Source organism: Colobus angolensis, unplaced genomic scaffold (genome assembly GCF_000951035.1).
Source record: "Colobus angolensis palliatus isolate OR3802 unplaced genomic scaffold, Cang.pa_1.0 Scaffold13, whole genome shotgun sequence".
Classification (NCBI taxonomy): Eukaryota; Metazoa; Chordata; class Mammalia; order Primates; family Cercopithecidae; genus Colobus; species Colobus angolensis.
Genome location: NW_012114252.1, coordinates 21,091,745 through 21,106,285, shown reverse-complemented (window position 1 = coordinate 21,106,285; position 14,541 = coordinate 21,091,745). Strand labels below are relative to the sequence as shown.

Sequence of the window (14,541 nt, the reverse complement as noted above, 5' to 3'; positions counted from 1 at the left end):
CATATATTATATACTATATATTACACACTATATAAGGTATAATATATTGTTATATATTATATCTCATATGTGATACATTATACTATAATATATTGTACATACAATATATATTTTATATGTTATGTAATATATAGTATGTTATGTTGTATATGTTATATATGTAATATATATTGTATATATATATTTTCTGCACAGCTTTATGTGGTAGGATTGACCTACAGTAGGTTGCATGTATTATTCAGAAAAGTGCACTTTGCCAAATGTGGACCTAGGGGTGCCCCTGTGGACACATCCATCATCCCTGTGTCCGTGCCCCTCATGACTCCTCCCTGCACCCGGTAACCCCTGGTGCCCAAGCATCCACTGATCTGTTCTCTGTGGCTTTAAAGCCTGCAGAAATTAAACTCCTGTACAGAGCACGCATAAACAGGCGATGGAAAACACCATGAAGTCCAGAACCAGCCTCGATCATTAATGGGAGTTTGTTTTATGATAAAAGATGGCATTTCAAATCAGTGGGGGCGGGAGGTGGATTATTCCATAGAGTGTTGGCAGCTAGGGGTCATCTGGAGAAAAACATAAGCCAGAAGTAGATAGAGGCCTTACAGCCACATTCATGGCAGGTCGGAGATTTAAATATAAAAGAGACCCCAAGGCAAATTTGATAGCCTTATATTGGGGAAGGCTTTGTAAGTTTGTTTCCAGATCCAGAAGCCATTTATGAGAAAAGATTCAGAAATATGAAAGATTGCTAAGTATAAGAATGACAGTTTCTACATTTCATGAAATAACCATAAAGTTGAAAAAAAAAACTGTGGGAAAGTGGAAATTATATCAGTGATAAAAAGTTAATTTATTTAATATAAAAATACTTCTGGCCTGGCATGGTGGCTCACACTTGTAATTCCAGCACTTTGGGAACCTGAGGCAGGTGGATCACCTGAGATCAGGAGTTTGAGACCAGCCTGGCCAACATGGCGAAACCCCGTCTCTACTAAAAATACATAAATTAGCCAGGCATGGTGGTGTGTACCTGTAGTCCCAGCTACTTGGGAGGCTGAGACAGGAGAATCGCTTGAGCCTGGGAGGCAGAGGTTGCAGTGAGCTGAGATCGTGCCATTGCACTCCAGCATGGACAACAAGAACAAAACTCTGTCTCAAAAAAAAAAAAAAAGAATTCCTAGCATCCAATAAGAAAAAGACCTATACCACTCAATAGAAACACAGGCATGGATAACTACAGGTCATTTAATGCAGACGGTTCCTAAACATGTGAGATGTTCAGATTTACCCAAAATAAAAGAGGTAAAAGCTTAAAGAGCAAAGCACTTCTCAGCTGTCACACTGACACCATCTGAAGGTTGGCTGACCCTGCGGGTAAGGGCAGAGGAAGACAGACACCTCCAGGTGTTGCTGGTCGGGTGTAGCTGGCACAGCTTGGAAGGCAGCTTGCATGAGTGGCCCGGTCCATGAGCCTATGCCCTCTGTCTCCCACCTAGGAGTGTAGCTCAGAAGTGCACTTGGGCTGCTGCGAAGTGACCTGTACACGCTCGTGTTTGTCACGGTGAGGATGGGATGTGCATTGGGACAGGACTGGGTAAGCACGTAGCGACACATCTGGAAGGGGGAGTAGAGGCCACCTTGGAAGGAGCAAGGCAGCTCAGTGTGTCCAGCATGATGGACCTCCTGGGCTTCTGTGTGCTGCGAGGGAGAGAAGCCAGCAGTGCAGAGCAGAGTGTGGAATGGGCTGCATTTGGGGATTCCAAGAAAAAGACGCAAATGTATATATAACCACGTTCATGCTTGTGAGAAAACTGGTCACAGTATTTTCCTTCTGGGAGGGAAGCCAAGTCTGGGCACCCCTTTATGCCATTTGACTTCTCCTGGCAATAAATTACCTCTGCAGAAAAATATAGATGAAGCAACCCGCTGATTTTTATTATTTTATTTTTTATTTTTTTGAGACAGACTCTCTCTCTGTCACCCAGGGTAGAGTGCAGTGGCGCAGTCTTGGCTCACTGCAACCTCCACCTCCTGGGTTCAAGCGATTCTCCTGCCTCAGCCTCCCGATTAGCTGGGATTACAGGCGCCTGCCACCACGCCCAGCTGATTGCATTTGCAGTAGAGATGGGGTTTCACCATGTTAGCCAGGATGGTCTCGATCTCCTGACCTCGTGATCCGCCCACCTCGGCCTCCCAAAGTGCGGGGATTACAGGCGTGAGCCACCGCGCCCGGCCAATCCACTGATCTTTAGGCCCAAAATTGCATGGAATTTGAGACTTCTGAAGGGGCAAGAAGACACAGTATTTTTGGGCTTTTTCCTTTGATCTTTTGTCCCCTGGATAGACGTATATTAACTGGTTTATTGTTGTAAAGGTCTGCTTTGCCACAAAGCTGTACCGCGGACAGGGGCTGAAGTGTTTTGGAGTACCCGCTATGTGCTGGGTGCTGTGTATTTTCTCTCTTTAATGTGGTGTTTATGTAATGTTTTCTTTTACAAAGCTGTCCTGTCCATATATACACACAGTGGTTCTTCTAGCAGTCTGAGGGGGTTATTAGGTAGACTGTCTCCATGCTGTAAAGAAATTGAAGGCTAAGAGATTTGATTATTGATTTGCCCGAGACCCTAAAGCTTAACACCTGGGTAACAATGCAGAGTTTACCAGCTTGCTTTCTTCAGTGAGTATTCATTGGCAGGGATTTCTGGGTTGACTGTGCCATTCAGAGCCCTGGGCCTCAGGGTGACATGGTTGGGACCTGGCCCCACGTGTGGCATTGTGCTTGAGAAAGTTTCTCAGTATTCTGGAGTGGTAATTCCTTCACCTGTGAAATGGGGCGACTTGGTTCCTGAGGCTGCATGCAGCAGCTCAGGGAGACTAGCAGGTGGCAGGTGCTGGGCTTGGGAGGCCCAAGGGCCACTTGAGCAGGACCAGCAGTTACGATGCCCAGTTCCATTCCAGAGCTTTGCAGCATCTTGTGCATCAGTTCATGTAGAGTTTTTCATTGAAATTATGAAATGACATGAGCACACCTGGTCTTGTGTCCCAGCTTCCTTGGATAATGTGGCAGGGGCTGCAGATGCGTGCCCCCAAGGCACCCACATTCAGAAGTGATTGTACTGATTTGGTGGTCTGTCTCCAGAAACCCAGCCATGGGACCCGAGGAATGAATACTCCATTAAATCCCAGTTGTAGTGTGTTAAATTACTTTCAAAATATTTCTTTAGAGGTTCCTTTTTCATCTTTCTCTTTTTTTTTGGAACAGAGTCTCGCTCTGTCACCCAGGCTGGAGTGTCATCTTGGCTGACTGCAACCTCCGCCTCCCAGGTTCAAGCGATTCTCCTGCCTCAGCCACCTGAGTAGCTGGAATTGATTATAGGCGTGCACCACCACGCCTGGCTAATTTTCGTATTTTAAGTAGAGACGGGGTTTCACTATGTTGGCCAGACTGGTCTCAAACTCCTGGCCTCATGTCATCCACCTGCCTTAGTCTCCCAAAGTTCTGGGATTGCAGGCATGACCCACGGCACCCAGCCGCCTCTTTAGTATATTTTTGACTATTTTTTTTTCTCCTGAGGATTAAGGGATAAAATAGAAACCCAGTTTCTTATACAGACTAGACTAAGATGATTTTGCCCTTGTCTTAGAAAAGTGGAGGATCCTCGGTATGTTTTGTTTTCTGTTTCACTGTATTTTTATTTTTGTTTTGGAGATGGGGTCTTGCTCTGTCACCAAGGGTGGGATTGCAGTGGCGTGATCGTGGCTGTTTGCAGCTTCCACCTCATGGGCCCAAACAATCCTCCTGTCTTGGCCTCCCAGAGTGTCGGGATTACAGGATTATAGGCGTGAGCCACTGCACCCAGCTGGTTTGTTTTTTACTATGTAATGGAAATTGTGACATTATTTCTTCTCGAACCAGAAGACAGGTCAATAAGCCTTTTTTTCTAGCTAAGCTACTGGTATAAGTTCAGTACCTAAAATGAGTGCCCTCGCTTTGGTGAGTGGGCAGGGGCAAACTGAGGCCGAGGCACAGTGGGGCCACGGCCACAGCCACCCCATTCACCGGAGGTGGCCGGGGTACGTTTGCTGTCGTGTTGTGCAGGTGGGCATTCTTGTGTCTGGGTGGTTCTGTTGCGAATGCCCCAGCCTCATTAACGTGCACATCTAATCCTTCTGCAGATGAATATTTCCCCCGCTTCCCTCGCCAGTCTTTATGAGGAAGACTTCAAGCAGGACATGGCAGCCCTGAAGGTAAAGTGTGGGGCTGACTGTTCCTGCCATGAGGGTGACAGGCGTGAGCAGTGACAGCTGGTGCTGGCTGACTTGTGCTTCTACACAACGGAAACACGGTCTGTCTCCACTTTCTTGCAGGTTCTCCCACCCACGGTGTACTTGAGGGTAACCGAAAATATTCCTCAGATAATTTCTTTCATTGAAGGAATCATTGCTCGTGGGCACGCTTATTCAACGGCAAAAGGTAGGGTTTATGTTCTTTTTTTTTTTTTTTTTCCCCTGAGACAGTCTCACTCTGTCACCCAGGCTGGAGTACAGTGGTGCGATCTCAGCTCACTGCAGCCTCTGCCTCCCTGGTTCAAGCGATTCTCCTGTCTCAACCTCCTGAGTAGCTGGACTACAGGTGTGTGCCACCCTGCCTGGCTACATTTTTTTTTTTTTTTTTTTGTATTTTTACTAGAGATGAGGTTTCACCATGTTGGCTAAGCTGGTCTTGAACTCCTGACCTTGTGATCCACCCACCTTGGCCTCCCAAAGTGTTGGGATTACAGGCGTGAGCCACTGTGCCCGGCCAGTTTATGTTCTTAAAACTAAAACATTACTAGGATTTGGAGAAACTGGACATATTTATGAGTTGCAGGAGCGTACTGAAATTTACTGTCTGTCTTGACAGGATTCCAACAGCAGAGCTGTTGTGGGGTTTTCTACGATATTGTGTCTCTTTGCAAAATGGCTGAATTAATCCTTTCTAAAAATCTTTTCCAGTCACAGGGAGAGGCAAACATCTGGACAGCTAGTCTTGGTAAGAGTCATGGAATCTAGGTGGTAGGTGTACAGGTGTTCAGTGTGGTGTTACTTCATCTTTGTTTAGATATTTTCCTAACAAAAAGCTGGGGACAAACACAGTACCTCCAGAGACCTGCTCCCTTCTTGTTGAAAGTCAGCCCAGGTCATCCCCCTCTGTTTGAGTATCATTTTTTTCACAGGCCATTAAGAGTGAGTTGCGGGAGTCGGAGGTTGCAGTGAGCCGAGATCACGCCACTGTACTCCAGCCTGGCGACAGAGCAAGACTCCGTCCCCTCTTCCCCCTGCAAAAAAAAAAGGAAAAAAGAGTGAGTTGCAGGGTCAGGTGTGGTGGCTGACGCCTGTAATCACAATACTTTAGGAGATGGAGGCAGGTGGATCACTTGAGGCCAAGAATTTGAGACCAGCCTGGGCAACATGTTAAAACTTTGTTTCTACTAAGAAGACAAAAAATCAGCCGGGCCTGGTATCGCATGCCTGTGGTCCCAGCTACTCTGGAGGCTGAGGCATGAGAATTGCTTGACCCCAGGAGGCATAGTTTGCAGTGAGCTGAGATCACATCACTGTACTCCCGCCAGGGTGACATTGTGACACTCTGTCTCAAAAAATAAAAATAAAAACGTGAGTTGCAGGGCTGGGCATGGTGGCTGATACCTGTAATCCCAACACTTTGGGAGGCTAAGGCAGGTGGATCACTTGAGTCCAGGAGTTCAGGACCAGCCTGGGCAACATGGAGAGACCCCTTCTCTACAAAAATAAAATATAAAAATTAGCTAAGCATGATGGCGTGGTCCTGTAGTCTCAGCTACTCAGGAGACTGAGGTGAGAGGATAGATTGAGCCCATGAAGTTTGAGGCTGCAGTGAACTGTGATTGTCCCACTGCACACCAGCCTGGGAGACAGAGTGAGACCTTATCTGGAAAAAAAAAAAAAAAAAAAAAAAGCCTGAGTTGCAGATGTTCTGATGCGTCAGTCTTGACACTTCAACATGCATCTCTGCATAAAAGGAGTTCAAATGTCATGGTCAGACCTGAGACAGAGAAGAATTTGTGGCTAGCTTCGCGTGTCCTCTCCATATTAAATGTCCTCACTTGTCCCCAGGTTTCTTTTATGCTTGACGCCCGCCTCCCCACACCGTCATCTAATGAAAGGCTGTGCTGCCTTTGTTGATTTAGTCTCCTCACTTTTAACCTTCCTCATAGACTCTTTCTTTTTTCTGTTTTTCTCCTTTTCATTTTTTCGGGGTGAGCACGTGTAGACTCTTTTCGAGACTCCGACAGGTCAGTTTTCCTGCGCAGCGGTCTGTGTTTAGATTGGCGTGTTGCTCCCTGCCGGTGCTTTCCTCGGATGGCGGATGCCAATCTGTCTGGTGGCCCCAGGCAAGGCTGGCGTCCTGCTGTTTTGCTGCTTCCATGATGAAACATCTCCATAAATCTGAACTAAATCCCACCCATCCTGGCCGTAAACCCTGACCACGGTCTCATCTCTCCATGAAGTTCTCCTTCCCACAGCACAGCTGAAAGTGAACTTTCTCGGCCTTGATATCTCTGCTGTACCATTTGGCAGCCATAGTTTGCTGTTTAATGTATTCATATTTTGTCCCCGTCTAGATCATAAATTCTCAGACCATAAAAACCTTTTGCTTTATTGAATGACGCCTTAGAGTATCCAGCCCACGGCTGAAGATACGCGGGTATTGAATGTTTGTTGCAGTGAGTCAGAAAACGTGAAGTACTGCCCTGGGCGTTTCCATCCTTCCTGGGTCCTGCCCAGGAGTGTAAGAAGAGCACCTGAGGCCCCAGGACCCGTTCAGTATGCTCTGCGTATGGAAGTAGCTTTTTACTTGTTCTAATGTGGTATATTTAGAGTTTGTTTCCAAGAAAACCTTTTTTTTTTTTTTTTTTTTTTTTTTTTTTTTTTTTTTTGAGATGGAGTCTTACTCTGTCACCCAGGCTGGTGCAGTGGCACAATCTTGGCTCACTGCAACCTCCGCCTCCCGGGTTCAAGCAATTCTCCTGCCTCAGCCTCCCAAGAAAACCTTTTTTAAGGACTTAGGTGGTTGAATTAGATTTTGCATCAGAAAACACAGGAATTAGTTTTTTGCTTTCATGTAACTTGAAATAAGATATGTGGGCCTGTGCTTCCATTTTAGGAATAAACTGATAAATGTTCATGAGTCTTTGGGGATTCTCGTCTTCACAGGCTTGAGGAATGAATACTATTTGTTGTTTTATTATTGTGTTTTATTATAAACATTTAATAATAGTATAAATATAATTAATTCAGAATACACTTACATTCACTCAAACCCCAGTAATTTGGACTTTGTGACAATTCCACAAGGGCTTGGTTGTAGTTTGATCTTTGAACTCTTGCTGAAAAACAATTTGTTCAGCAAATTGATACATAAACCAAAGTTAAGGGGGAACGTTTCCCCTGTTTAAGGGCGTGGATTCTTTCCAGTGAAGCACTCTTAAAGCACTGTTTGTATTCTGACTTTATAGAAAGCAGCTCCCAGGGCCTGGATGTCTCCCTACTGTCCTCTGGTTCATCCCCAGCACCGAGTGCCAGCTTAGTGGTCAACCCTGAATGACCAGGGAGGACACTGCAGAGACAGGGCAGTGTTTTCTGTTGAAACGTCTCCTGGCTTTCTTTGCCCAAGCCACCCTGCCCTTTCCTCCCACCAGTGACCACTGTGCCCAGGGGGGCCTGTCTTGTTCCTGTGCCCCGAGGACATGAGGCAGGTCCTGGGTGCACCTTGTGTTTGCCAGTTGCAAAGTTTCCTTGATCTTACCAAGACCAGTGTCTGCAGTAAGAAGGACAGTACTGATGCAAATTAGTAACTGCATTAGTAAAGAAGAATGTGAAGGCTCAAACTGCATAAAGGCTAAAAGTTGCACCCACACCTGGGCCCTGAGGACAGCTACATGCTGCTGTGTGGTTCGAGGGTGCTGGGTGGTGACTGCAGATCTGTGGTACTGAGAATGGCCATAGTCGCAGCCCAGGTGAGCATTGCCTCCTTCCTAGGGAGACACATGGCCTGGAACACACAGTGGCTGCAGCCTGGCAGCCTTGAAGCGTGGGTTGGTGGCGCTTGCTTCTTGACAAACTCCCACTCTGAGTGCCTCCTCCCGGCTCTGCTTTCTAAGGCTTTGTGGTGGAAGTGGCAAGGGCAGCCCAGGCTTGCAGGAGGCTCTGGCAAAGGTTTCTGACCTCAGTCTGCAAAGTGGACCTTGGCGTTCAGCCTCACAGATGCTTCAGTATGCAGATGATTTTGTTTTGTTTTGTTTTTTGGTAGAGATGGGGTCTCATTATGTTGCCCAGGCTGGTCTCGAACTCGTCAGCTCAAACAATCCTCCTGCCTCGGACTCCCAAAGTTTTGGGATTGGAGGTGTGAGCCACCGCGCCCAGCCAGATGATGTTTTCAATCTGAGTAAAAAGGTAGTTTTAGAAGATGACTGGGTAAAGCAGGAGTGTCTTTGCCAGCTGCTGTGTAACATAAAGAAAGAGTGTCTTTGTTAACTGGCATGCAACACAAAGCCCGAGATCTAAATGAAGGTCAGTGATAACACTTCTCTTTTTTCTAATTAAATAATTGTCTCAGCAGTTTACAGAGAACTTACATTTGTGTTTCCCTTTCATAGCTGTGTACTCATGATGTGTCCAGATCATGCATTTATCATATAGTATTGTTGTTAATTCTGGTTAAAAAATATATGAAGCCAGGCATGGTGTCTTGCCTGTAGTTCCACCTACTGGGAAGGTTGAGGTGGGAAGACTGCCTGAGCCCAGGAGTTCAAGGCTATAGTGAGCTCTGATTGTACCACTGCACTCCAGGCTGAGCAACATAGTAAGACCCTGTCTATAAAAATATAAATATTATATATGTATATTGGGGCCAAATGCTATGTTCTGTATTTAAATTCTAATTACTTGTTAGATGTTAAGCTTGTGTATATGCTGATATTTAGACTGAGAAGTGATGGATTCATAATTGCCTTTATAAACAGGCAATGTCTACTTCGATCTGAAGTCTAGAGGAGACAAGTATGGCAAACTGGTCGGCGTGGTCCCTGGTCCAGTCGGAGAGCCAGGTGGGTTGGCCAGTCTCAGCCCTGTGGGTCCCTGACCTCTGCCTCGGGTCCCAGTTCTGGGGAGATGAGATCTGGAGCGCAGATCCCTCCATTTGCTCAGAGACTGGCGGTACCCAGGTGCCACCTGTGTTTTCAATTTAATTCGGTTTCTCTGGATGGCTCCAGCTTGTGAGGCATAAAGTTCCAATGGCAAGTAGGGCATCGTCCACCCCCGCACCAGTGCGCCTGGCTCCGCTCCCTGGAGACAGTGCTGGTCTCCTGTTTCCTTCCCAGGATTTTCAATGCACATGAAAACCTCATACACGTACGTCATATTTTCGCATTCTTCTGTGTTTTAATTCCCATATGTGTCTTAACCATGTGTTAAACTTCCAATCTATTTGAATCTCTTCCTTGCTCTATTCTATTCCAGGGAGTTATTAGGTCAAAATCATTTTTATGGAGAAGAAATAGTAAGTGCAGTATATGGAACTAAATTTAAAATAATTTGAAAAGTGTAGTGTTTAAGGGAACCAAACAAGAATAACAGGAACAAACCCCAAAGATTGTTCAAGGTGTTTCTGGTTTTAGGCACTGTCTTTCTAAACTGTGCTGATGAATCCTAATCATCCACAGCACTGACTCCTCAGGTTCGTTCCCTCACCCTCTGTGCTGTCCTGTCCCACTCCCTGCACGGGCCGGAACACAGAAGCCCATGTCTTCCACGTGTGAGGCGTGGCTACCAGCAGGCCATGTGGGCTGTGCTTAACACATGTGGAGAAGTTTCTGAGAGTTGTACATTCTGGCATCAGGAAGGTTTTTTAAAATTATTTATTTAATAGATTTGTTTTTTAGAGCCATTTTAGCTTCACAGCAAATTTGAGAGTAAGGTATGGAGAATTCCTCTCTACCTGCTACCCTCCACGTCGCCCCCCACACTGTCAGCATCCCCCACCGCTGACACATCAGGTTCGCCCGGAGACCGGAGCTGGCGTCAGGGTTCACTCTCGGCGCTGTGTGCTCTGGGTTTGGGTGAATGTATAGTGACATGTTTCCACCGTTACAGCATCACACAGGATACTTGCGCTGCCCTGAAAAATCCTCTGTGGTCTGTCTGCTCATCCCTCCCTCTTTCCCATCCCTGGAAACCCCTGGTCTTTCCACAGTCTCTAGCTTTGCCTTGTCTAGATTGTCATATAGTTGGAGTCATACACTGCACCCTTCTCACAATGGCTTCTCTCACTTAGGAATACACAGTAATTTTCCTCCATGTCTTTTCATGGCCGAGAGCTCGTTTTTCTTTAACACTGAGTCACATCCCAGTGTCTGAATTTACAGCAGTAAATTACCCACTCACCTACTGAAGGGCATCTTCACTGCTTCTGAGTTTCGGCAGTTATGAATAAAGCTGCTGTAAACATTCATGTGCAGGTTTTCAGCTCATTTGGGCAAATACCAAGGAGCACAATTGCTGGGTCGTCTGGGAAGAGCCTTATTTGTGTAAGAAAGTGCCCAGCTTCTTCCAGAGTGGCTGTACCATTTTCCATCCCCACCAGTGAGGAATGATTCGATCATTCCACATCTTCACAGCTGTGCTTTTTAAAATAAAAAATATTTTCCTATACAAAAGCAACATATTTATGTAATTTATAATGGTACAAAATTAGGAAATAGAGTTATGCAAAACAAAGATAATAAAACCACCATTTTTACATATGGTGAAAAAAGATTTTAGTGCGTGAGTGTATGTTATTTCCAGAGCAATGGTGTTTTCTTTTTAATTTTAAATTTAAATTGTTATAATAACACAATAGAAAACACTATTAAAAAATGTCCAACTTGGTTGAGCATGGTGGCTCACACCTGTAATCCCAGCACTTTAGGAGGCCAAGATGGGAGGATCACTTGAGGCCGGGAGTTCAAGACCAGCCTGGGCAATGTAGTGAGACCCCTTGCTGTCTCTACCAAACAAACAAAAATGCCCAGCTCAGTGAATTTGTGTTCAGTGGAGACCCTGCGGTCATCCCCTAGTGGAAGGAGACAACAATGGCAAGGGAGTGAAGGCACCTGGGTCCTCCGGATCCCACGCCCTGGCCACCAGCCTCCCTGCCCTGCTTTAGGGGCAACTACTGCCATAACTCTGACAGCGGCCACTTCCTCATCTTTCTGAGTGGGTTTAATTGCTCAAACACGTGTCCCTAAACATGACACTTAGCCTTAGCTGTTTCTTATTTGTGTCTTCTTGTTTTTAGTCCTTATGTCCCTCCCCTGGCTTTTCTTCCTTGCTGCTCGTTTGAGGGAGAAACATCATGTATCTCACGGTTCCCGCAGTGGGATTTCGTCTGCTCTGAGTTTTGGAGTGTCTGTAACATTTCCCTCTGTCCTGTGTGTTTTGCAAATTGGTAGTTGAATCTAGAGGCTTAATCCAGTTCTAAATTTCTGGAGAAGGCTACTTTGTAGATGATGTATTCCTCACTGGGAGACACATAAGAGCTGTACCTCTCTGTGTGAGCAGCCCTGGCCGCTCTAGGCTTAGATCCCTCACTGCAAAAGGAGGTTGCACGGTGGCGCGACTCCCATTCTATCATTTCTGCTTTATTTGCTGGAATACCTTTTTTGTTTGTTTGTTTTTTGAGACAGAATCTCGCTCTGTTGCCCAGGCTGGAGTGCAGTGGCATGATCTCGGTTCACTGCAAGCTCCACCTCCCAGGTTCAAGCAATTCTCCCTGCCTCAGCGAAAGTAGTTGGGATTATAGGGGCATGCCATCACACCCAGCTAATGTTTGTATTTTTAGTAGAGATGGGGTTTCGCCATGTTGGCCAGGGTGGTCTTGAACTCCTGACCTCAGGTGATCCACTCCTCTTGGCCTCCCAAAGTACTGGGGTTATAGGTGTGAGCCACCGCGCCTGGCCCATTTGCTGGAATACTTTTATACAGGCAAACTGTCATCTGGTTACTCAGTGGTACAGTTTGTATAAGAAAGGTAGGACCTTTTCCTTAATTGACCAGTTTTCAAAATAAGGAGTTGGCTTCCATATCTTCCTCTGGCGGTGACCAGTTCCTGTTCTTTCATTGTTGAGAGCTCGTGGGCTTCACTGCACGTGCTGTTTTAATCCATTGCTGCCGTCACCTTATTAAGCCTCAGCTTGCCCCCTCTTTTGCTGATGGGAGCAACTCCCAAGTCCCTTACACTCAGCCCTGTTGTAGTTGATAGTTCTGTGGCTGTCCGATATGGTAAGATATTCCTGGCTCATCTTGAAATAAGCTGTTTTTCCTGGGAGCCCCATTTTTCTCTTTTCTTTCTTTCCTTTTCTTCCTTTCCCTTCTTTTCCTTTTCCCTTTCCCTTTTTCCTTTCCTTTCCTTTCCTTTTTTTTTGAGAGAGAGTGTCACTGTTGTTCAGGCTGGAGTGCAATGGCGTGATCTCGGCTCACTGCTACCCTTGCCTCCCGGGCTCAAGCGATTCTCCTGCCTCAGCCTCCAGAGTAGCTGGGATTACAGGCACCCGCCACCACACCCGGCTAATTTCTGTATTTTTAGTAGAGACACGGTTTCGTCATATTGGTCAGGCTGGTCTCGAACTCCTGACCTCAGGTGATCCACCCACCTCGGCCTCCCAAAGTCCTGAGTTTCTAGGCGTGAGCCACCGCGCCCGGCTCCCGTTTTTCTTTTGATGGGAAACGGTGTTTTGAGAACACAGCGTGGGCACCAAGGACACTCATTGTTTCCTGTGGGCCCCACGGACACTCATGGCTGCCGTCTGTCATTGTTTCCTGGCCCCTCCCATAGACTGAGGTAATGAACACAGCTGCTCCGTAGGTCACGCTGATACTCAAATTCCGGGCCGCGGGGTTTCATTAACCCCTCTGTCTGTTCACATGTGTGGTTCCCTTTTCCCCTATGGCAAATCCTGGCCTTGAAGGACACCAGGCGTGACAGGATACCCAGTGGGCATCCACCTGCTTTAGTCCATCATGGACCAGCCCTGCCCAAGGCGTGACCACGATTATAAGGTGCCCATGCACGTGCCTGCCCCCCGCCCCCACGTGTCTGTATGTCGGAGTGCCCAGCCTCTGCCTGCGCTGCCTCCTGCAGCCCGATCTACTCTCCCCAGTTCCTACTGTCTCCAGGTCCGCTTTCTCCCTGTTGTTTTTGAAGCTCATTCCCCAGCACTTTCTGAAGGAAGAGCCCTTTCTCAGGAACAGTATTCCCTGAATTTGTGCCTGTGGATGACAGTGTGCTGCCTTCCACCTCAAAGTCAGTGGCTGGAAATACAATCCTTGGCCACATTTTCTGTCCTTAAGTATTTTCCTTCAGCATAGGGTGTGATTGATGCTCTCATTTTCCATGCACTGAGTAGGAATTGTTCTGTTTGCACGGGTGCCCACAGGAGGTTATCCTTACTGAAGTGACTAGCAATGAAAACATAGCCTGTCCAGTCCCACCCAGAAAAAGGATCCGGGTCTGCACCAAAACGGTTCAACGTCTTTAAATTCATCAGAGGTGATGGACGCCTGTGTCAGTGCTCCCGGGTGGAAAGGGTGATACTAGGACGTTGTACACATGGGGCATGCCTGTCCTGGGCACATGGGACAGTGGGTTTTGGTGAGCACGCGCCACTGGCAGCCTCGCCACACGGCGACGGGCACGTCACTCAGAGTCTCGGGTCCACCAGCCACGTTACCTGACATGATCACACACTTTTCCTTCTGTGTGATTAGTATCTTTTTGGAAAAAAACAACCCTGAAACTCAGTTACTGATAAACAGAGCATTTCTCGTAAGACAGAATAAGGAAAAATGGGAAAACCCCACCCAGTCCACAGTACATTCCTGAGAAATGAGCCTCTGTGGGTTCCCAGCCGCCCACCTCCCCCTGCGCGCTGGGGCATCTGAGATGAAAGCGTTGCCGGTGCTCCTGTTCCTCACGCGGGTGAAACAGGAGTGAGCAAGAAGTGCAGGGCTCCTTCAAAGAGAAACAACCCGGGGCCCGCTGCCCACCGGCAGCTGGAGGGGCTTCCGTCGGGGTGACTGGCTGGATTTCCCTGGTGAGGGTGACTGGCTGAGTCTCTGTGGTGGGGGTGACTGTCTGGGTTTCTGTGGTGGGGGTGAGGTGGTGGTGACAGCCTCGGCTTCCCTGGTGGGGTGACAGTCTGGGCTTCCATGGTAGGGGTGACAGTGTGGGCGTCTGTGGTGGGGTGACAGTCTGCGCTTCCATGGTAGGGGTGACTGGGTTTCCCTAGTGGGGTGACTATTGGGCTTCCGTGGTAGGGGTGACAGTCTGGGCGTCTGTGGTGGGGTGACTAGGTGACTGAGTTTCCGTGGTGGGGTGACTGGGTTTCCATGGTGGGGTGATTGAGTTTCCATGGTAGGGTAACTGGCTTTCTGTGGTGGGGTGACTGTCTGAGTTTCTGTGGTGGGGTGACTGTCTGG

The 14,541-nt window shown here is 47.3% G+C and overlaps 1 protein-coding gene across 1 annotated transcript in view; it reads left to right on the top strand.

The window, feature by feature from the left end:
• CARS2 (cysteinyl-tRNA synthetase 2, mitochondrial (putative)) overlaps positions 1 to 14,541 on the top strand; it is a 67,575-nt gene that overhangs the window by 26,311 nt on the left and 26,723 nt on the right. Inside the window, exons 4-6 of the mRNA XM_011933896.1 lie at positions 4,180 to 4,251; positions 4,372 to 4,477; positions 9,048 to 9,131. Of these exons, the coding sequence (XP_011789286.1) occupies positions 4,180 to 4,251; positions 4,372 to 4,477; positions 9,048 to 9,131 (262 nt within the window). The remainder of the gene's footprint in view (positions 1 to 4,179; positions 4,252 to 4,371; positions 4,478 to 9,047; positions 9,132 to 14,541) is intronic.